The sequence below is a fragment of the Talpa occidentalis genome, unplaced genomic scaffold (genome assembly GCF_014898055.3).
Source record: "Talpa occidentalis isolate TD23 unplaced genomic scaffold, MPIMG_talOcc4v2.1, whole genome shotgun sequence".
Taxonomy (NCBI): Eukaryota; Metazoa; Chordata; class Mammalia; order Eulipotyphla; family Talpidae; genus Talpa; species Talpa occidentalis.
This window is the reverse complement of record NW_026555331.1, coordinates 31,778,513-31,801,310: the sequence shown is the minus strand read 5'-3', so window position 1 is coordinate 31,801,310 and position 22,798 is coordinate 31,778,513. Positions and strand designations below refer to the sequence as shown.

General features: G+C 35.0%; 1 protein-coding gene and 1 pseudogene across 13 annotated transcripts in view; both read left to right on the top strand.

The window, feature by feature from the left end:
- Positions 1-22,798, top strand: part of VPS13B (vacuolar protein sorting 13 homolog B) — a 622,702-nt gene that overhangs the window by 74,004 nt on the left and 525,900 nt on the right. For all 13 annotated transcript variants that reach the window (XM_054692064.1, XM_054692063.1, XM_054692065.1 and 10 more), the window contains 6 exons: positions 488-662; positions 5,523-5,791; positions 12,109-12,204; positions 12,610-12,732; positions 13,206-13,343; positions 15,181-15,268. In XM_054692064.1, the coding sequence (XP_054548039.1) occupies positions 488-662; positions 5,523-5,791; positions 12,109-12,204; positions 12,610-12,732; positions 13,206-13,343; positions 15,181-15,268 (889 nt within the window). The remainder of the gene's footprint in view (positions 1-487; positions 663-5,522; positions 5,792-12,108; positions 12,205-12,609; positions 12,733-13,205; positions 13,344-15,180; positions 15,269-22,798) is intronic.
- On the top strand, positions 20,995-22,313 carry LOC119239149 (nucleophosmin-like; annotated as a pseudogene).

Here is a 22,798-nt window from a genome sequence, read left to right as displayed (position 1 = left end):
ATCCTTCCAAGATACTTGATTTTATGGCTTATGGTTTTAGTCCATGTTTATATAGCAGCAGGGAACCATTATGATGAGGTGTTTTTATTTCATTGATGTGTCTTTTGTTAAGAAGAAACTTCGATTGCTAGATATCTTTTAGGATAGTTATTAATCTTATTTCTTTCTTATAATTGGTTCTTATTACTTATGTCATGGCTAAATTTAGAATGTGTTTGAAAAGCTTTCTTGAAAATTGATTTCACCCAGCTTTCCATATTTGACAGTAAATGTTTTATTGTATTTATACTTCCATAGTTATAATATTAGTATTGTTTTAATTCCTAAGATTTTAGAGCAAACTTTTTTGACTTTATTTTAAAAATATTTAGGACAGTGGTGTTTTTCTTATTGTGTTTCATTTGACTTTTAACATTTCTCTACCTATGTTAAAAGGTACTCTCTTTGAGCATGATTTTGTTGATGTCTTTGTTTTTTCAAAATGTAGATTCATACCTTAGTGGAGAGTTTGAAACTTTCAATCACAGATCAACAATTACCAATGTTTATCCGTATAATGCAACTTGGGATTGCACTTTACTATGGAGAAATAGGCAATTTTAAGGATGGAGAAACAGAAGATCCTAGCAGTCACAATAAAGATATGTTGGGAAACATTATAGGTAAATATAACAAAAACTTTATTTCAAAACTGTTCTTATTAAATTTCTCCATTGTGAAACTTAAAAAATGTTAGAGTTTTGCAGTGTTCTATTGTGATGATTGTTTCATTTTGATAATTTGACACAACTTTGATTTTTTTTTTTCTTTCTAGACGTTGGATATTATTTTCATCTTCATCCTGTGTGTTAAAATAACTTTAATATTTGTAATAGGTATAAGTGTTCAGAGTGTACATTATATACAAGTTAAGGTAGTGTAACTTCATTTCTTCCAGTAAAATTATAGTATTGGTAATTTTTATTTTTATTTTTTTTAAAGATTTATTTATGCTTATAAGAACTGGGGTGCAGGCCAGAGGTTTGGGGGATGAGAGGATTCACCAGAGGTAGAATGAGGTGCAGAATGGTGAATTGACTGAAATACACTGCTGAGGGGAGCAGTGGGAGAGTAGGAGAGGTCTGCTGCGCCATGTAGGTAACCTCCCTGGCCTGGGATTGAACTTGTGCTGCAGTGGCTGCAGATAGCTTCATAATGCTGTGTCTTAACAAACCCTTGCACCACCAGGGAGGCCCCAATATGGGTAATTTTTATATAAAGACATGCCAGAGGGACTACCTGGTGACCTAGGGGTTAAGTCTCAGTGCTATCACCTCTAAGGCCTGAGTTCCATCCCCAGCCAGGGAGCTCACCCACATATGGTGCAACAGATCTCTCTTGTTTTGCCCACTGCTCCCCTCACCAGCGTATTTCAGTAGAGCTGCCTGTTCTGCTCCCCACTCTGTCTCTGGTGAATCCTTTCACCCCCCATACCTCTGACTTACATCCCAGTTCTTCTATGCAAAAATAAATAAAAATAAACTTGTCAAGAGTTATAACTATTGAACTGAGTTACTAATTAGTACTTAATTTTAGGTGTAATTATTTATAATGGACAATTACAATTATTATCTGAATGCTTCATTTAAAGATATTTTAACTAGAGCATTAATGAAAGAAGTTGAGGGATACCAAATTAAATCACTTATTCAGTGTGTGTTTGTGTGTGTGTGTGTTTATATATATATAAACATATATGTGTGCGTTTATATATATATAAAAACATGTATGTTTTCCCATTGAAATTAATGAAGTTCCTGAATTCTATGAGAAGGTCTCAGATTAAGATGTTCTATTCCAAAGGGCAAGTGTATTTAGGGAACTCTGACCAGAAATCAAAGAAATGATTCACCCCTGCCACCTAGTCCCTAATTCATTCTTTTTACAAGGCAGTGAGCAAAGGTTTGAAACTTGAAAAGCATCTTTTGTCAAAATCCCTCTTATTTTTTTACTCATATTAACTGTGAATTATAGTAACTGGTTTGCTAGACCTCTTAAGGACTTTTTTTCTTTCATTTAAAATAAATCAGGCAGCAGATGCCCCTTTATTTTAATGGGTTACGTGAGAAAGGTACAGAATCCAGCACAGTGGAACCTACCTGGTCACTGCTTCTTGGGTTTTTGTGATTGATTTCTTTTTTTATAAACAAGATGATGGTCAGTGATGATGTCCAATTTGCGATTTTGCAAGGGACATTTAATAACAGACTTTATTCCCCACCCGAAACTTACATAATGCTTGCATTTGAACACTAAGTTATAAAGATTTGCTAGTTGTGGGTTTTTTGTGGTTCCATATAAATTTCATCAGTATTTGTTCTATTTCTTTGAAGAATGTCATTGGGATTTTATTGGAATAGCATTGAATCTGTATATTGCTTTTGGGAGGATGGCCATTTTAATAATGTTGATTCTTCCAGTCCATGAGCAGGGGATGTCTTTCCATTTCTTTGTGTCTTCTTCAATTTCTTTTTACAGTATTTTATAATTTTCTTTGTATAGGTCTTTCACCTCTTTTGTTAGGTTTATTCCCAACTATTTTATTTTTTTGGTTTCAATTATAAAAGGGATGGTTTTCTTGATTTCTTCTTCCGATTGATTGTGTATAGGAAGGCTACTAATTTTTGTGTGCTCTAGTTAAAAGGATACTGATTTTGTATCCTGCTACTTTACTGAACTCTCCTACATTGCTGGTGGGAGTGCTGACTGGCCCAGCCACTGTGGAAAGCTGTCTGGAGATTCTTCAGTCTACTAAAAATGGAGATACCATATGACCCAGCAATTCCACTCCTAGGGATCTACCCAAAGGACACAAAAACAGTGATTCAAAAGAGCACCTGTACACCTATGTTTATTGCAGCACTATTTACAATAGGTAAAACCTGGAAACAACACAAATGCCCAAAAATAGATGACTAGATCTATAAGATGTGGTATATATACACAATGAAATATTATTCAGCAATCAAAAAAGATAAACTCATGCCATTCGTAGCAACATGGATGGAGCTAGAAGGAATTATGCTCAGTGAAATAAGCCAGAAGGAAAAAGAAAAATATTGGATGGTTTCACTTATAACAGGAATATAGGGGAACAAAATAAGACATTAGTGTAAAAAAAAATAACAGTACAAAACACAACAAAGCAAAAACAGACAATTATAAACCAGAGACATACTGCAGGGGAAGAGGAGGGAGAGAAGTGAGAGGGAGGGAGGGAGGAGCACGGGGGACTGTGGTGATCATGGGTGCCTTGGGGAAGGAAATTCTATGGGGACTCAATCTGGGGGGGGAAGCAAATATTGTCTAAAAAATGTAAAAAAATGATAAATGTTAAAGTAAAAAAAATTTACTATTTGGTCCTTTTCAAAAAAAAAAATAAAGATTTGCTAAATGCTTTCAAATTATGCAAGATTATTCTGGAGTTGTAACTTTTATAGTTTATTTTGAAATAAGATGGCTAAGGCCTTTTGGTACTGTATTTCAGGTACTCTTACTTGTCAAGTCTTTTACTTCCAAAATGAAAGGAGGTAAATGACCATGTGTATAGAGTGTTCCAAGAGCTTCCTGTCGTATAGATCAAAAATGTTCTGATTTTTCTCTACTCAGAAGTCTTAGAAGTGAATATAAGTGAGCATGATATTTAAAGGATTATGTGTATTTATAGACTTACCATTGAGAAGTAGATTTGTATGTATCTATTGGAGATTCCCTATATCATTTATTTTTAAAAAAGCAACATTTCCCTATATTTCTTGATATATCCCTTTTGTTTGTGTTAGAATACTGTTAAGCTTTCTGATGGAGTTTATCCTTAAAGGTGGAATAAGTTTAGATGATTGGAATTTAAATCCTTAGTCTGCCAATTCATATAACCAAATAAAACTTTTACTAATTTATGTTACCCACTAGAAAGAGTCACTGACACTGTTCATTTTCTTTTTAAGCTTGTTTATTTGTGATTTCCTTTAAATCTCTCATCTTTTTAAATTTTATTTTATTTTTCTTTATTTTTATATTCCCCATACAGTTGCACCCCCCTTATCTTAACTCCTATTCCTCCTTTCCCGGCCCCCCCGCCCCAATAGTGTGTCTCTGGTTCATAGTTGTTTGTTGATTTTGATTTTTTCTTTCTTATACTTAGTCTTTTTCCTGGTCCCTTATTTAGGTTTTCTAGATTCCTACTATGAGGGAGACCAGCCGATATTTTTCTTTTTCTTTCTGGCTTATTTCGCTGAGTATGATCCCTTCCAGCTCCATCCATGTTACTGCAAATTGCATGAGTTTATCTTTCTTGATTGCTGAGTAATATTCCATCGTGTATATGTACCACATCTTCTTGATCCAGTCATCTGTTTTGGGGCATTTGGGTTGTTTCCAAAGCTTAGCTATTGTAAATAGTGCTGCTATAAACATAGGGGTGCAGGTGCCCTGTGGAATTTATGTTTCTGTGTCCTTTGGGTAAATACCTAGGAGTGGAATTGCTGGATCATATAGCAGCTCTATCTTTAGTAGGTTGAGGAATCTCCACACAGCTTTCCTTAGTGGTTGGACCAGTTTGCACTCCCACCAGCAGTGCAGGAGAGTATACATTTTCTTACCTATTATAAAAGTAATTTTACAGTAACAATAACTTTCATCTTTGGGGCTATTTCTTTCACTGGAAGTGTACTTTTTGCCTTGACACATTTGATATTCTCTCCCCATTGTGTTCATCAGGAAATAAATTTTCTTATAAAGTTTTAATGATGTGTTTTTAAGAAAACTCAGTTTTTGGGCCTCCTTGGTGGCACAGCAGTTGAGCGCAGGGTTGCGAAGCTGCCCGCGGCCTCTGCGGCGCCGGTTCGATCCCCGGCTGCTCCCCAGCCACGGGAGGAGGGTCCCACATGGCGCGCAGACCTCTCCTGCCGCCCGCTGCTCCCCTCAGCAGTGTACTTCGGTCCTTCTGCCTGCTCTGCTCCCTGCTCTGGCTCTGGTGAATTCTCTCACCCTCCCGCGCTTCTGACTGTACCCAGTGCGTGTATAAACAAAAAAACAAACAAACAAACAAATAAATAAAAAAAAAAATGCCTCTATAAAAAAAAAAAAAAGAAAACTCAGTTTTTGAGAATGTTAGCTTTATTTTTGGGAGGTAGGTTTTTTTTAATTGAAGAAGGAATTTGTTACTTAAATTGAAGGAGTAAATGAAGAATATTCTTTATTTAAATTAAATTGAAAAATGAATTCATTCTTTGTATTTATTGTATTGTATACTTTAAAGTTTTTCCACTAAACTAGTACCCAAATAACATTAATTGTGGCCTATGAAAGTTGATTGACTTAGTATATAGGAACTGGAAGGGGATGACCAATGTATGACTTGTTCATACTTATATGTGGAAAGAAAGTTGTAGGAGAAACGTTTTCATAGAATTTACAATCTTTATTTCCTCTTTGTTAAAATCCTCTTGATTTATTTAAAGTGACTTTATTTTAATTGATAGGTGCTGAAGATGAAACAAGAATAGATATGCAATATCCTACTCAGTACAAAGGCCAGGAGTTGTATTCACATCAAGAGGATGAACAGCCACAGGGATGGGTATCTTGGGCCTGGTCCTTTGTGCCTGCAATTGTGAGTTACGATGATGGTGAGGAAGACTACCTTGGGAATGATCCTACATTAACCATCCATCAGCAAAAAACACAGACTGTGAAGGATCCTATTGTTTCTATAGGATTTTACTGTACAAAAGCAACTGTGACGTTCAAAGTAGGTTTCCTTTTTTTTTGTTGTTCATCTCTTTCTCTTTCATCTTTAATGCTTAAATTCTAATTTATAGTAAGAATTGACCTTAAGGTTTGTTTTATACTCAGTAGATGAAAGAGTGTTTAATAATGCTTCATAAAATTATATATCCCCTCATCTGAAATCTCTGAATTTTAATCTCTTCTTAAGGCATCCTCTTTCCTTTTTTATCAGCTTCGTGGGAAGTTTTTCTTTCCCTGCTCAGTCTTTCAGTTGGCATATATAATGGGTTAATATTTTCACTAAAAATGAAATACACATGAAAAATAGTCCTGAATTTACCCTTCAAGCCATTATTTCTGTCCTGTCTTTCATTGCAATTTTTTTATGGGTTGTTTACATATAATATCTATCTTTTCTCACCTCTTTCACTCTTTAAGACTGTCCAGTTTATTACCTGTCTTCATCTATTTTTTAGCACTGTTAAATACTTTGACCTCTTGCTCATTAACAAATGCATGTAAAATATATATCCAAAAGAGATGGCAAAATGTTTATTTCACTTAATAATAAAGTGAATATCCTTTCATTTTAAGAAATAAAAATCACTAGTACTTTGGCACTATCTTATCTGTTCTCTGATCATATTTTGTCTTCTCTGCTCCTCAAAGATAACCCAATCTTAACTTTGGGTTATTTATCACTTGACTTTTTATAAGTTTACGACATACTTAATACTCCTACTAAACTATCTAATTCATTTAACAAGTACATATTAAGCATACCCATTAATTATAGACCATTGATGATACAAAATGTGAAGAGGGAAAAGGAACAATGAGTGGTTCCACTAAATAGGAGGGGATTATGCTTTAAAATAGGGTGATCAGGAAAAACCATAGTGGGAAGGGATGATTTAAGTAAAAAAATGTAAAAGAGGAAACTAGCTATTTGGAAATAAACATCCCAGGTATAGCAAGTAGTAAAGACCCCAAAAGTTTAAGGAATGATAGGAGGCCAGTGTGACTAGATCAAATTGAGCTAATATGAAAGTAGTTCAAAATAATGTCATAGAGGATAAGAATTAGGAGAGATCCACAAATTCTAAAAGGATTTTTTTTCATTAATCCTGAGTGAGTTTTGGAACAGTTTTTGGCACAGTAGTTAAGAGTATCTGAATTATATTTTAAAATACTTCACTGTAGTTGCTGTGTTGAGAATACATATAGGGGGACAAAAACAGAAGTATGGAGATCTCAGAGAAGATTAAAATTTTCAAGCAAAAGATAATGGCTTGGACTAGTATGTAACAAATTGAGGTGGTGGAAAGCACTGGATTCTGGTTGAATTTAAAGGTCAAGAAGACAGTCTGTTTCCCAATAGACTTTATTCTGAGATATGAATGCCATAAACAGTATCTCGGGATGACTTCTGAGAAATAGAAGGGTTGAGTACTGATTTTTGAGATGAGGAAGTTAGTGAAAGAAGTGGGTTTGAGATAATCAGGAATTTGGTTAAAAAGTTTAAGTTGCTACTGTATATTCACATAGATCTATCCTATTGGATTTATGAATCTGGAGCTGAGATGAGAAGTTTGGACTAGGTGTGTACATTTGAGAGGATTGCATTAAGACTTGAATCAACTGTAGAAATTTTAGGGTCGGGGCACTGATGTTAAATATTTGAAAGATGAGGAAACATTGAGGGAAACTGAAAATAAGTGACCAGTGATGTAGATAGAAAACCAAGAGAGTGCTGGAAAGATACATGACATATTTTATTTATTTATTTTTTAAAGATTTTTTTTTATATTCTCCATACAATTGCACCCCCCTTATTTTTACCCCAATCCCTCCTTTCCCCCCCACCCCTTCATAGTGTGTCTCTGGTTTATAGTTGCTTGTTGATTTTGATTTTTACTTTATTATACTTAGTCTTTTTCCTGGTCCCTTATTTAGGTTTTCTAGATTCCTGCTATGAGTGAGACCATCCGTATTTTTCTTTTTCTTTCTGGCTTATTTCTCTGAGCATGATTCCTTTTAGCTCCATCCATGTTGTTGCAAATTGCATGAGTTTATCTTTCTTGATTGCTGAGTAATATTCCATGGTGTATATGTACCACATCTTCTTGATCCAGTCATCTGTTTTGGGGCATTTGGGTTGTTTCCAAAGCTTAGCTATTGTAAATAGCGCTACTATAAACATAGGGGTGCAGGTGCTCTTTGGAATTGATGTTTCTGTGTCCTTTGGGTAAATACCTAGGAGTGGAATTGCTGGATCATATGGAAGCTCTATGTTTACTAGGTCTAGAAATCTCCACACAGCTCTCCATAGTGGTTGGACCAGTTTGCACTCCCACCAGCAGTGCAGGAGAGTTCCTTTTTCTCCACATCCTCGCCAACATTTGTTGTTGCTAGTTTTTTTAATATGTGCTATTTTCACTGGTGTAAGGTGGTATCTCATTGTAGTTTTGATTTGCATTTCCCTGATTACAAGTGATGTTAAACATTTTTTCATATGCCTGTTGGCCATTTGCATTTCCTCTTTGGAGAAGTTTCTTTTTAGCTCTTCTGCCCATTTTTTTTTTTTTTTAAAGATTTGTTTATTTATTTATACAAGCACTGGGCACAGTCAGAAGCGCGGAAGGGTGAGAGAATTCACCAGAGCCAGAGCGGGGAGCAGAGCAGGCAGAAGGACAGAAGTACACTGCTGAGGGGAGCAGCGGGCGGCAGTAGAGGTCTGCGCGCCATATGGGACCCTCCTCCAGTGGCCGGGGAGCAGCCGGGGATCGAACCGGCGCTGCAGAGACTGCGGGTAGCTTCGCAACCCAGCGCTCAACCACTGCGCCACCGGGGAGGCCCATTCTGCCCATTTTTTGACTGGATTATTTTCTTTGTTTTTATTGAGTCTCATCAGCTCTTTGTAGATTTTTGTGATCAGTCCTTTATCATTAGTGTTGTGTGCAAAAATGTTCTCCCAATTGGTGGGGTTTCTCTTTGTTTTTGTTATTGTTTCTTTTGCTGTGCAGAAGCTCTTTAATTTGATGTAGTCCCAGCTGTTTATCTTTGCCTTCACTATCACTGCTTTGGGTGATGTGTCTGTAAAGATGTCTTTGAGGTTCATGTCATGGGAAGATACATGACATATTTTAAAGTGGTGAGAGTAACTTGTGTGATCATTGGAATAGGCAGTGTTGAAATGGTTGATCTTGACAGCAGTGATATGACACCAGTGAAATCTTGGAGTTGGTTAGAAACAAATGGGGAGACTGGTGGAAATGTAAAATGGTGATGCAGTTGCTTTGAAAAGCAGTTTGACAGTTCCTCAAAAATGTAAACATGGGCCTCCCTGGTGGCGCAAGGAATTAAGACACATCCTGTGAAGCTGTCCGCAGTCTCTGCAGCACAAGTTCAATCCTGGGCCTGCCAGGGAGCAACCCACATGGCCCAGCTGACCTCTTCTGACTTGCCTGCACCTCCCCTCAGCATGTATTTCAGTCCATCCGCTTGTTCTGTTCCCCACTCTTTCTCTGGTGAATCCTCTCACCCCTCACACCTCTGGCCTATAACCCAGCTCTTGTTTGCATAAATAAATATATCTTTAAAAAAATGTAAACATGGAATTATATAATAACCACTCCTAAGTGTTTAGTCAAGGGTTAAAAACTATACCTAAATAGATGTCCTTGAAAATTTATAAAAGCTGTATTTATAATGACCAAAAGTTGAAAAAACCCAAATATCCATTAGTAGATGAAGGAATGTAAACTACCTTTTCAGAAAACTGTGAGTATTCTTTTGATAGTACACTAAACTCAATAATTGGTAATTTTTAAGATGATTAGTTGTATCTCCAGCTCTTGGAAATTGGCTGGAACGTGTTCAATAAATATGTATTTGTTTAATAAATACATCCATTTATCCATCTACCTGTCTCCTTATCTGCTTTCTGTGATCCAAAAATTTGAAATCTTCTTTTAGAGGTTTTTTTCTTCTCCATTTTTTTTTTTGTGGGTTTATTCTTTCATGGAGACATTTTTCTGAAGGAAATAGACTCATATGTCAAACCTGTGAAGTAGTATAGCAGGTATATTCTGGGAAACTTGTTCGCAGTGAAAAAAAAACAAACAAGTTTCTGCTACCATGGTGTTTTTAATTTAGCTTGGATTATTTGTTAACTGCTTGAAATAAACTTTTCTTAACAAGTAGTAAAGCTATATAATTTGTAACTACAGTAGATGGTAGGTTAAAAATATTTTCAAGGGGGCCACCCTGGTGCGCAAGGGGTTAAAAAGCATCCTATGAAGCTATCTGCAGCCACTGCAGCAGGAGTTTCATCCCCTGCCAGTGAGCTGCCCACATGGTGCAGCAGACCTCTCCTGACTCGCCCACTGTTCCCCTCAGCAATGTATTTCAGTCAATCTGCCGGTTCTGTTCCACACTCTGTGAATCCTCTCATCCCCACGCCTCTGGCCTGTACCCTAGTTCTTGTATTCATAAATAAATAAATCTTCAAAAATATTTTTCAAGTAAGCTTTAAAGGGTTAAAATTTAAGTAATTTATTTTTTTAATATGATAAAAGCTGAAAAATACAAAAGGTAAATTGCAACGAAAGTTTAGTCATAGCTTGATTGGTTTAAAAGATTCTCTGGTAATAAAATTTTGGGGCAAAAATGATAAAAACACATAACATGCTATTTTCAAACTTATTTATTCTGAATTATTATTTTGAAATAATGGGTTAGTCTGCAAAATTAAGCATGGCAAAGTAATAAAATAAAAAAAATAATAAAAGGCTGTTGCCAATTATTGTTAGATATATTGCCAGTTGTAGATGATCCAAATAAAGAAGTTATTTTTAATCTAAGTTTGTGAGGAAAGTAAAATGATAGTAAAGGGTAGTAAATACCATCTTCTCTGGTTATTTTTGCCTATTTACTTTCAAGTTTCACATTATGCTGGTACATTTCTGTTGATAAGTGTTATATTAAACTCAGAATAGGCCTTTATATACAAAATTTTCCTAGACTTTTGGCTTCATTATTTGTCATTAGTTAATATATCTTTTAAAAAATTCTAAGCATTTATGTCTCTAAAGCTTTCATTAGGGGAAATACGGTAATATTTAGGAAGAAAACATTAGAATTCATTGTTTAGTTTGAATTGAAGAATGTATGGAATTAATTTGTGGTTCATATTTTGGTCAGAAAATAAGGTCATGTTTCTACATTTGCATACTGAACAGTTGATAGCAATCCAACAAAAATCATGCCAAATTAAGTGTAGCCTTTAAAAAAATAATGTTGAAAATTGTTCTAGTAATGTTTGAGTTCTTTTAATCAATTAATTGCTTTTTCTTTACAATAATTGTAGACAGCTGAAGGTTGATCAAGTTTAAAAATTGAATTTCATCTTAGCATTTTAGATCTTAGAATTGTATGTAAACAACAGTAACTTTGTAAATACAGCTTTGGAAGCATTAATAAAATAAGGGCTTATATGTAAAACTTATAAAAAAGAGTAATTCATTAATTCTCACTATAAAGGAGTTGTCAGAACTAGAGAGCCAACACTGGTGCATTACTGTTACATTCCAGATTTTAATTGAACTTCATAATGTCCTTTTCCAGTAACATGATCTAAACCAGGATACCCATTCCTGGATCTTTTAAAAGTAATCTTTTAAAAGTAACTTAACAATTTTTTGATACATACAAATAATAGATAAGCTTTCGAGGAACAGGAATGTGTTTTTCCTTTGTTGGTATCTAGATTAGTACTTGTCATCTAGGAGGCACTGAGCGTTTGTTGCATGACTGAGTGTTAGTCTATGACATAGAGTGTATGTGTATGTGGAAGACACATACTTTGTATATAAACACCCAGAATCTGCTTTCTTGTTTTAACAAGAAAAACTTTTGTTGAATCTATTTGTTTTTTTTCACAGCTTTCTTTTTGATTACAAATAGGGAGAAATCTTGGAAATGATTTCCATTGTGGTTTAATATATAAGTGAATATAAAATGAATTGAGGTTAAAATATATGAAAATTGTTGATAGAATATATGAACCATGTTATCACTATGGTACTGTTGTTTCACGGCTTTGCTTTTAAAGCAATAGTATTAAGCAAAAAAGTTAAATAATTTTCTGTTTAAGCTTAAACAAGCATATTCAGCCATTAAAGCATGGATGGTCAATTACAGCTATCTTTGTTGCTCTGTTTACCTACTTAATAAATTTCCCACATCTTAAAACTGGCATTGTTTCTATCATTCATCATAATAGTGACATTGCTATTTAATACTAATTTGAGTTATTATTCTTACATTGTTTCTCAGCTCACTGAAATGCAAGCTGAGAGTAGTTATTACAGCCCCCAGAAAGTAAAATCTAAAGAAGTATTGTGTTGGGAACAAGAAGGAACTACAGTTGAGGTAATATTTTGACATTAAACATATGTTTTTGAATCTCTTGAACAGTCCTTAAAGTTTTAATATTTAATAAATACATTTTTATTATAATTAGGTTTAAAATATTTTTACTTAAACTTTTATATTTCTATTTTAGTGGGCAACAATATTGGTTGAAATCATTATTCATTTTACAAACATTTTACTCTGATCAATATTAATTCTTTGATTTTTTCATTTAACTTGTATATGCTCATATATGTGTGTGGATTAATGTTTATGATGTGCTAGTCATCAAGATAAGTAAGTTAAGTTTGGAAAGGCCATAATCTTAAAGATGTTTTAACAATTTCAAATTTGTATGAGAAAATTCTGTGTATTTTTATTAAATTCAAGTTCTTAGTTCTCATGTTTTCTTTCTTTTTATAGGCCCTCATGATGGGAGAACCTTTCTTTGATTGCCAGATTGGTTTTGTAGGTTGCAGAGCCATGTGCCTTAAAGGAATTATGGGTGTTAAAGATTTTGAAGAGAATATGAATAGAAGTGAAACTGTAAGTCAAAATCTTCCTTTTTCTCCTCCTTTCTGCCCCTTTCTTTGGGTAGAATGTAGGGATAATGAAGTGCTGTTGAAGGCTATAGCTGTACCCCCAAATCTGTTAGACTATATATATCTTTGACTTCAGGGAGAAACTACTTTTTGCCCTTATACAAAATTATAGAGCTCAGGGGAATTAAAAATGCTGGAAGCACTTAACACCTGGATAATAGTTTGAAATACTTCCCAATTCATAAATGTTTCCTTTTCCTTGTTTATGGCAGCTACTTGGGGTTCTTTTGGATTGCTGAAATGTTCTTTACCAAATTAGGTAATGAAAATGGAGACAACATTCCTTGTCTTTTTACAGGACTTTGAGTTATAGAGATTTCTTTTGACTACTGAATGGATGTTGTAAACCTTAGGTTTTATTTCCTTTACAGTCTAATGATTTTTCTTCCTTTTGAAAAAATTTCCATTCAATTTTAGGAAGCCTGTTTCTTCATTTGTGGTGAAAATTTGAGCATTAAAGGTTTGACATACCTTACAAATTCATTGTTTGATTACCGAAGTCCAGAAAATAATGGTACTCGTGCCGAATTTATCTTGGATGCAGCTCATCATAAGGTCAGAGAATAAATAATGGAGCTAAATTTTAGGCTATATTTGGATGGACACATTATATCAATAATTGTGATTGTCATCATTTTTTTCACATAATATATTTTAAATGCTAGCTGCTTTTTGAAGCATCACAGTATTTTTGCCCAGTTTCTACATCTAGAAAGGTTTAAGGAATGTAAAAGGTCTGTTTTTATATAGTATGTTTCCACAGTTAATCAATTTCTCACTATTAAAATAGTTTCATAGGAAATGTAGAATTGCCTTTTAATTTCAGTTTTTAATGGAGATGAAGAAATTCATTTTACTATGTTTTTGTCTTAGTACTGTTAATTTTTCACTTAAGATTATGTGAATGTACTTTTAAAAAAATTTTAAACTTTTATTTTTTTACGTTGTTGTTCACTTTTAAACAATATTTGCTTCCCCCCACCCCCTCAGGTGTAGTCTGCATAGAATTTCCTTCCCCAGTGCACCTGTGCACCATCACCTCAGTTCCCTGTGCTCCTTGCTCCCTCTGATCCCTCTCCCGCCTCCTCCCTTTCAGTATGTCTCTGATTTGTAATTGTCTTTTTTTTGCTTTGTTGTGTTTTGTACTGTTATTTTTTTGTACTGATGTCTTACTTGGTTCCCCTGTATTCCTGCTATAAATGAAACCCATCTGATACTTTCTTTTTTCCTTCTGGCTTATTTCACTGAGCATGATCCCTTCCAGCTCCATCCATGTTGCTGCGAATGGCATGAGTTTATCTTTTTCGATTGCTGAATAATATTCTGTTGTGTATATATACCACATCTTCTTGATCCAGTCATCTATTTGGGGGAATTTGGGTTGTTTCCAGGTTTTACTTTATTGTAAATAGTGCTGCAATAAACATAGGGGTACAGGTATTCTTTTGAATCATTGTTTTTGTGTCCTTTGGGTAAATACCTAGGAGTGGAATTGCTGGATCATATGGTAGCTCCATTTTTAGTAGACTGAGGAACCTCCAGACAGCTTTCCATAGTGGTCGAACCAGTTTGCATTCCCACCAGCAATGTAGGAGAGTTCCTTTTTCACCACATCCTCGCCAACATTTGTTGTTGCTTGTTTTTTTGATATGTGCTCTTTTTACTGGTGTAAGGTGTTACCTCAGTGTGGTTTTGATTTTCATTTCCCTGATTACAAGTGATGTTAAACATTTTTTCATATGCCTGTTGGCCATTTGCATTTTCTCTTTGGAGAAATGTCCTTTAAGTTCTTCTGCCCATTTCTTGACTGGATTGTTTACTTTGTTTTTGTTGAGTCCATATACTAATGTACTTTTTATGAAATTTTAAAATTCAAAAACATTACCTCAAGATTAGTGCAATAGGATTATTTACATTTTAACACTTTTTAATATAGATTTACTTTTCTAGCTGAAGGTAAAGAATTTAATTTTGAATTGTATAATCACTTACACTTTAAACATTTTAGTGTATCTTCAGTGTTTTAACATTCATATAAATGTACTGAAATATTTAAGGATTATCTATATTTGAAAGTACACATTATTAGTTTGTGATGGTAATAAAGGTCAAGAGTGTACTGTGGACTCCATTTTATGTATTCATCAACCAGACTTTGGTCAAATAAAGTGGTCAAAATGTCTATTAGAATTATTGATGTCCTTTTATCTATAGTAGAGGTAACATTACTTTCCTTAAATGTGATTTCTTTGGATAACCTCTTTTTTGGTAATCTTTTCAGATGATTAACATTCTGTATAAGTATATATGTTTGCTTTTTGACCTGTCAAATTTTAAACTCAAAATTCTCTTCTATACAACTTGTGTCCTGTATGCTTTGCTTTGTTGGCAGGAGACGTACACGGAGATAGCTGGAATGCAGAGGTTTGGGGCTTTTTACATGGATTACCTATATACAGTGGAAAACACCAGTAGCAAAGGTACTAGTTTTTTTTCTCTGTGTTTGCTTTTCCTAATATAACAGAAGCAAAGCCTGCTTCAGGAGCAATCTGTCCTTGACTGGATGTACAGATGTAACAGGTAAATGTAATGATTTAATTTTAATGTCATATTGAAATTTTCTTATATGCCTGACATTTTTAATTCTTTGTGAATTTGATTGAAAAGATATTTTTATAATCAACTAGAATTAGTACTAATAGGTACCAATTATTAAAATTTTGATACATTAAATTGTCAAAAAAATAAGCATTTCATTTTCTATATTAAATACATTTTGAAGGTTTATAAATTTTTTTATTTGAAAAGGCTTATTTTAGGCAGGAAGGTAAAAATAAATTCTTCTAAGAACTGTGAACATGCAATATTTTATTATTTTGTTTTATTATTGTGTTAGCAGTCAGATATATTTTCAGAAATTTAATTGTTATTTTATGTGCATGTCAGTATATGCTGTCATGCTTATTTCTTTTTTTCTATATTGAGAATGCAGTGAAAATATAGAAGTACATCACTTCTTGGTTAATTCTTTCTCTTAATTCTTTCCTGAAGGAATCTCATTTATTTCCTTGGATATAAGTGCTTTTGCTGTGTTGTTGGTGCCTATTTTTGTATTTTTAGTCTAAACTCATCAAGTTTTAGAATGAAATATTAATACTTGACAATTTCACTTTTTTTTTTTTAAAGAAAGATTGATTATACATACAAGAACTGGGGTGTAGGCTCCAGAGGTGCTGTGGGGTGGGGGTGAGTCACCAGAGACAGAATGGGGAGCAGAACAGTTAGATCTACTGAAATACACTGCGAGGGGAGCAGCAAGTGAGATAGGAGAGGTCTGCTGTGCCATATGGGTTAGCTCCCTGGCTGGGAATAGAACTCAGGCTGCAGTGGCTGCCTCTACATAGTGCTAAGATTTAATCCCTTGTACCACCAGGAAGGCCCAGCAATTTCACATTTATATCTCACAGACATCTCAAAACTCAGTATGTCTAAAATTGATAATACTGCTTTCCCAATGACCACCTATGCCTGCTATCTCTCCTTGTTTTTAGTCTCCCTTCTTGGGAAATTGTTCTACCATTAGTTGCTGAAGAAGAATAATTTTCATGTTGATTTTTCTGCTTCTGCTCTTGCCCTCCTATAATGCATATTTCAGTCATGTTGGTTGGATTTTGTTCTTAAAATTCTCGCTGACTTTCAGTTGTTTATTTAAAATTTAAATAGTTAACCAAACTTTAGTTTTAGTTGGTTAGTAGACATTGATAATCACTAAGGAAAAGAGAGACAGGAAAGGGAGATTTTTGGAAGAAAAATGTGTTTTTCATATACCTGTCAGTAATGAGGTAGATATGTTCAGTAACTAATTAGATATATGAAAATGGGACTCTTCAGTCTGTGCTCTAAGAACTTTGCAAATTGTTACAGTGGTGTTGCTATATATGCACGTTCAATATATCTTATGCATGTACTATGGAATTATGTCTGTGAGGAGGTAGAGTATGAAGGAGTTGCCTTTCAGGTAAAGGAATTATAGCACTGAGAATTTTGTTACTTGTACATATGCTTCTTCTACATTTTAAAATAATAGAAACATGATTTGTATTTGCTAAGATGTGGATGTGTGTGCGTGCATGTGTGTGTAGCATATACATGAATGTTGGTAGATTAATTGGAATCTTTGATATGTTCCATTTCTGTGAATAGAATGCAATATTATAGCTATCTTAGTCCTTAATTTTTTTTAACAAAATGTTATATAACACAAATAGAAAAGCTGGATATATTTTGTACAAATAGCAATTGTAAACACCTGTGTATTCTCCACATAAGCCAAAAATTAGGATAGTGTGAACTTGTATTTGTTCCTTTTTTTTAAATGGTTGTGGTTGAATTTTTTGTTGAAATAAAATTGCATTATAACATTATACAAATTTCAGATGTGTATCATTGAGAATCAACCTGTATATATATTAAGTTCACTGCTAAATGTCCAGTTCTGTGTGTTCTTTTTCTAGCACATTGATCCTCCCTCCTTCACTAGACTAGGAAACTGCTCTTCTGAGGTTTGTGGTAATTTTTTGGGTTTTGGTTTACCACTTAACAGATTTACTTCCTCAGTTATACACATAGATTTTTTCCTTTTGAGATAGTAAAATTCCACATTTAATTTAACTTGTGAATGTCAATGTGTACTTTAAAAATTGATTTATTTATTCACTCAATAACTTATTCCTTTATTTCTTGTCAACTTTTAGGTAGCTATGTTCATTTTTTTTCTCATTGTGAATCTATTTTCTTTCTTTTTTTTTTTTTTAGATTTATTTATTTATTTATTTATACAAGCACTGGGTACAGTCAGACGCGTGGGAGGGTGAGAGAATTCACCAGAGCCAGAGCGGGGAGCAGAGCAGGCAGAAGGACTGAAGTACACTGCCGAGAGGAGCAGTGGGTGGCAGGAGAAATCTGAGCGCCATGTGGGACCCTCCTGCGGTGGCCGGGGAGCAGCCTGGGATCGAACCAGTGCTGCAGAGGCTGCGGGCAGCTTCGCAACCCAGTGCTCAACCGCTGCGCCACCGGGGAGGCCCTGTGAATCTATTTTCACCAATACTGAAAATAGTAATAGCTAATATTTATTGGATGGTTTTAAATGGAAGGTGCTTTTACATGTATTTTATATGTATTAGCTAATTTAATACTCATAATAACTACATAAAGTGGACAATACTATATCCATTTTACAGACAGGGAAACAATCTTAATCATTGATAAAGTAACTTGGGCAAGCTAATACTCCAGCTATGTGGGATTTAAACCCTGCCTAACTGTATACTTGCATGTGTAGCTACTATGTTCAGATTTTCTTCTTCCTTAGATTACTTGAAACAAGAAATTTGTATGATTTTCATTATTTATTAACCAAAGAAAAGTTTTTTGAATTTTCACAATAGGTTAATTTTAATTCCTTTTAAGAATTCCTTTTAATTTCTGGGTTTGATATGAATCAACACTTAATTCATTTCTGTAGTCTACATTATCAAAAAGTGCCCTAAATTTTATCTAAGTATCTAAATGCATGTTAAAGTACTAATTTTAAAAAGTTTATATTGAATTTTGAAATTTTGAAGGTAAATTTGATTTGGTGTGTTTTAAGTACTTTCAGCATGAAAGTCTAATTAATATGAGTTAATGCATAAGAAAAAGAACGTGTGTTATTTTTGTTTTGATTAATGATGTAGTATTTTACCCACATTATAAATTAGCATAAAAATAAAAATTCAGGGGGCCTCCCCTAGTGGCCCAGCAGTTGAGCACTGCCCACAGCCTCTGCAGCGCCGGTTCAATCCCCGGCCGCTGGGCGAGGATCTCACATGGCGCACAGACCTCTCCTGCCACCCGCTGCTCCTCTCAGCAGTGTGTTTCGTCAGCCAGCCTGTTCTGTTCCCCGCTCTGGCTCTGATAAGTTCTCTCACCCTCCCTTGCTTCTGACTGTACCCAGTGCTTGTATGAATAAATAAATAAATAAAAATTCAGGCCCTCCCTGGTGGCGCAGTGGGTTGAGCTCAGTGCTGTGAAGCTGTCTGCAGCCTCTGCAGTGCTGGTTAGATTGCCGGCCGGCCAGGGAGATTCCCACATGGCATAGCAGACATCTACTGTCGTGCCCACTGCCCCCCTCAAGCAGTGTATTTTGGTCATCTGCCTGTTCTGCTCCCTGCTCTGACTCTGGTCAAGCCTCTCACCCTCCCGTGTCTCTGGCCTGTACCCCGTTCTTGTATAAATAAAAAATAAATCTTAAAAAAAAAATTCAGCTATGTTTGCTGTGCTACTACTTAATGTTAAGACTCTTCTGAAAAATGTTTTTCATTCTACTTGAAAACATTCTGTTTTAAACATTAAATTGAAATATTTCTTATTACCCTAATTTTTATATTTATTATAACAACTACCTTTCTAATGTTTTTTTATTCAGGAAATTATTGCAAATGTTTTTATGAACTCAAACTAGGTAGTTGACAATGTAATCCACAATAGGGCGACATTAGAAGCATAGAGATGAAATTTAAACTGTCCATTTATTGGATCGAGGAAAAGAATGAGAGAGAACCTCATGGTTAATTGTCTTTTTGAATCTAGATATCTTGGGATATTGTTGGTGTTACCTAATAGTTACATTATTCTATTTATGGATTAGTTTTCTAGTTCCTGGGATAGTGATAAACTCTTTTTCTTTAAAGTTATGAGCTTTTGGGCCTTCTTGGCGTAGGGGTTAAGATTCAGCGCTATCATGCTGTCACTGCTGCAGCCTCAGTACCATCCTCAGCTAGGAAGCTAACCCACATATGGCAAAGCAGACCTCTCCTGTCTTACCCACTGCTCCCTTTTGCAGTATATTTCAGTAGATTCACCTGATCTGCTCCCCACTGTCTCTGGTGAATCCTCTTACCCCCTGCACCTATGACCTACACCACAGTTATTCTATGCATGAATAAATAAATAAATCTTAAAAAAAATAAAGTTATGGGCTTTATACAAAGATTTAGACCTCTAAAGTATAAGCTAAAACAAACTGATAAGAACCAGTGAGGGAAGGAAGCAGGTGAAATTTTAGTGATAGAATATAACTTGGGACATAATTTCTCACTAATGGGAGTACGGTTCTTTGTACATGTGATAGCACAATTGGTTTGTGGAGTTGTTTTGACAGCTTGCATATTCCTTCTCAGATATGAAGAAGAATAATTTGCTATCTGTAGACATAAAAGTAAGGTGGATGGGGTAGTTTAAGTTCTGTTGTCTTTAGCTGTCCTGGAGAGATAGATACGTACTTCCTTTTTATTAACCTAGCTGTATATTATCTTGATTTTTTTAAAGCTTTATTTATGCATATAAGAACTGGGGTACAGGCCAGAGGTGTGGGGGAGTGAGAGGATTCACCAGAGACAGAGTGGGGAACAGAACAGGCAGATTGACTAAAATACACTGCTGAAGAGGAGAGCAGTGGGCGAGTCAGGAGAGATCTGCTGCACCATGTGGGTCACTGCCCTGGCTGGGGATCAAACTGGTGCTGTAGTGTCTGCGGATAGCTTCATAGGTTGTGTCTTAACCCCTTGCACCACCAGGGAGGCCCCTCTTGTCTTGATTTTTATTAAGAATAATGAAACATTTCAGGGGATGAGGTGACCAAACATTGAAGTAGGCACAAGAAAATATTTTGTTGAACTTATATAGCTAAAAACCATCTACACTTTCACATTTCAGACAAGCCACTGGCATCCAAATTGAAGCTGTGTTATAATCAAGTTGCATTATTCAGGAAAAAAATACATATGGCCTATAAGTTTCTCTTCTTTTAGAGACAATTTGATGTCTCAAAGAAAGCTTGTCTTATAATGGTTGACTTGTTCAGACAACTTAACTGCCTCAGCAGGGCTCAAATCAGGGCATTGTCATTGCTTTTTTGTATTGTAATTTGCCATTAAGATTTTTTTCTTGTTGTTTTCAAGTTAACACTTTTTGTCTAACAAGTAACTGAAGAAATGCGTGGTTTACCTATTTTTTTTTTTTATGAGAATGGCATGTTAATATGTTTGTTCTAATGTGACTCAGTATTGGAATAATTAAATATATGTATGCATATTTGTATGTTTTATTTGATGTGATGTTTAAGGCTATGTTTGGGCATCTTGTTAAGAATATATGAAAAATAGCTTTTCCCTGGTGTGATTCCGTCCTGCGCAGCAGTTCCTCGGAACAGTAGTCATTTATCTCTGCCCGCTTTCTCTCCCACCTAAGTGCGTGCCACCACCCCATGGAAGATTTGATGGACATGGACATGAGCCCTCTGAGGCCCCAGAACTATCTTTTCGGTTGTGAACTAAAGGCCAACAAAGATTATCACTTCAAAATGGATAATGATGAAAATGAGCACCAGTTATCTTTAAGAACGGTCAGTTTAGGGGCAGGTACAAAGGATGAACTACACATTGTTGAAGCAGAAGCAATGAATTATGAAGGCAGTCCTATTAAAGTGACACTTGCAACTTTAAAAATGTCTGTACAGCCAACGGTTTCCCTTGGGGGCTTTGAAATCACACCACCTGTGGTCTTACGGTTGAAGTGTGGTTCAGGGCCTGTGCATATTAGTGGACAGCACTTAGTAGCTGTGGAGGAAGATGCAGAATCAGAAGATAAAGAGGAGAAGGACGTGAAACTCCTGAGTATATCTGGGAAGCATTCTGCACCTGGAGGTGGTAGCAAGGTTCCACAGAAAAAAGTAAAACTTGCTGCTGATGAAGATGATGATGATGACGATGATGATGATGACGATGAAGAAGATGATGATGATGATGATTTTGATGATGATGAAGCTGAAGAAAAGGCACCTGTAAAGAAATCTATATGAGATACTCCAGCCAAAAATGCACAAAAGTCAAACCAGAATGGAAAAGACTCAAAACCATCAACACCAAGATCAAAAGGTCAAGAATCTTTTAAAAAACAGGCAAAAACTTCTAAAACACCAAAAGGACCTAGTTCTGTAGAAGACATTAAAGCAAAAATGCAAGCAAGTATAGAAAAAGGTGGTTCTCTTCCCAAAGTGGAAGCCAAGTTCATCAATTATGTGAAGAATTGCTTCTGGATGACTGATCAGGAGGCTAGTCAAGATCTTTGGCAGTGGAGGAAATCTCTTTAAGAAAATAGTTCAGTTTGTTAAAATTTTCCGTCTTATTTCATTTCTGTAACAGTTGATATCTGGCTGTCCTTTTTATAAGGCAGAGTGAGAACTTTCCCTACCGTGTCTGATAAATGTTGTCCAGGTTTAATTGCCAAGAATGTGTTGTCCAAAATGCCTGTTTAGTTTTTAAAGATGGAACTCCACCCTTTACTTGGTTTTAAGTATGTATGGAATGTTATGATAGGACATAGTAGTAGTGGTGGTCAGACAAATGGAAATGGTGGGGAGACAAAAATATACATGTGAAATAAACTCAGTATTTTAATAAAGTAAAAAAAAAAGAATATATGAAAAATAAATTTTTTTGTCCTTAGTACTGGGACTAAAGAAGAATTGTAGTCCTTTGTTTGAAAGGAAGGAAATTTTTTTGGAAATAGTTATTAGAAGGAATCAATACAAAATTTTGGTGTTTTATTGGACATTTGTAGATTCTAAAGGAAAAAATGCTGTAAAGCCTTACTTTTCCTATATTTGTTTGAATAGACAAAATGACTTAAGAATTAAGAATAAATGACTGTCATTTATCATAGTGGATTTATATTTTAAAACCAAATTGCAGGTAAAAGGAGTGTACTTACTAGATAAGGAAAAAGACATAGTTAGCACAAAGATTATTGTAGCAGACTTCTAGGTTTATCTTCTGTATATGGACAGGAAAAGGATTGAGGAACTTGTATTCTGCATCATGGAGCATAGCTATACTAATTTTATTCTGGAAAAAGTTCAATTATTGCTCATTCCCATGGTCATTGTAGAACTCTCATGACACCCTCTGAAT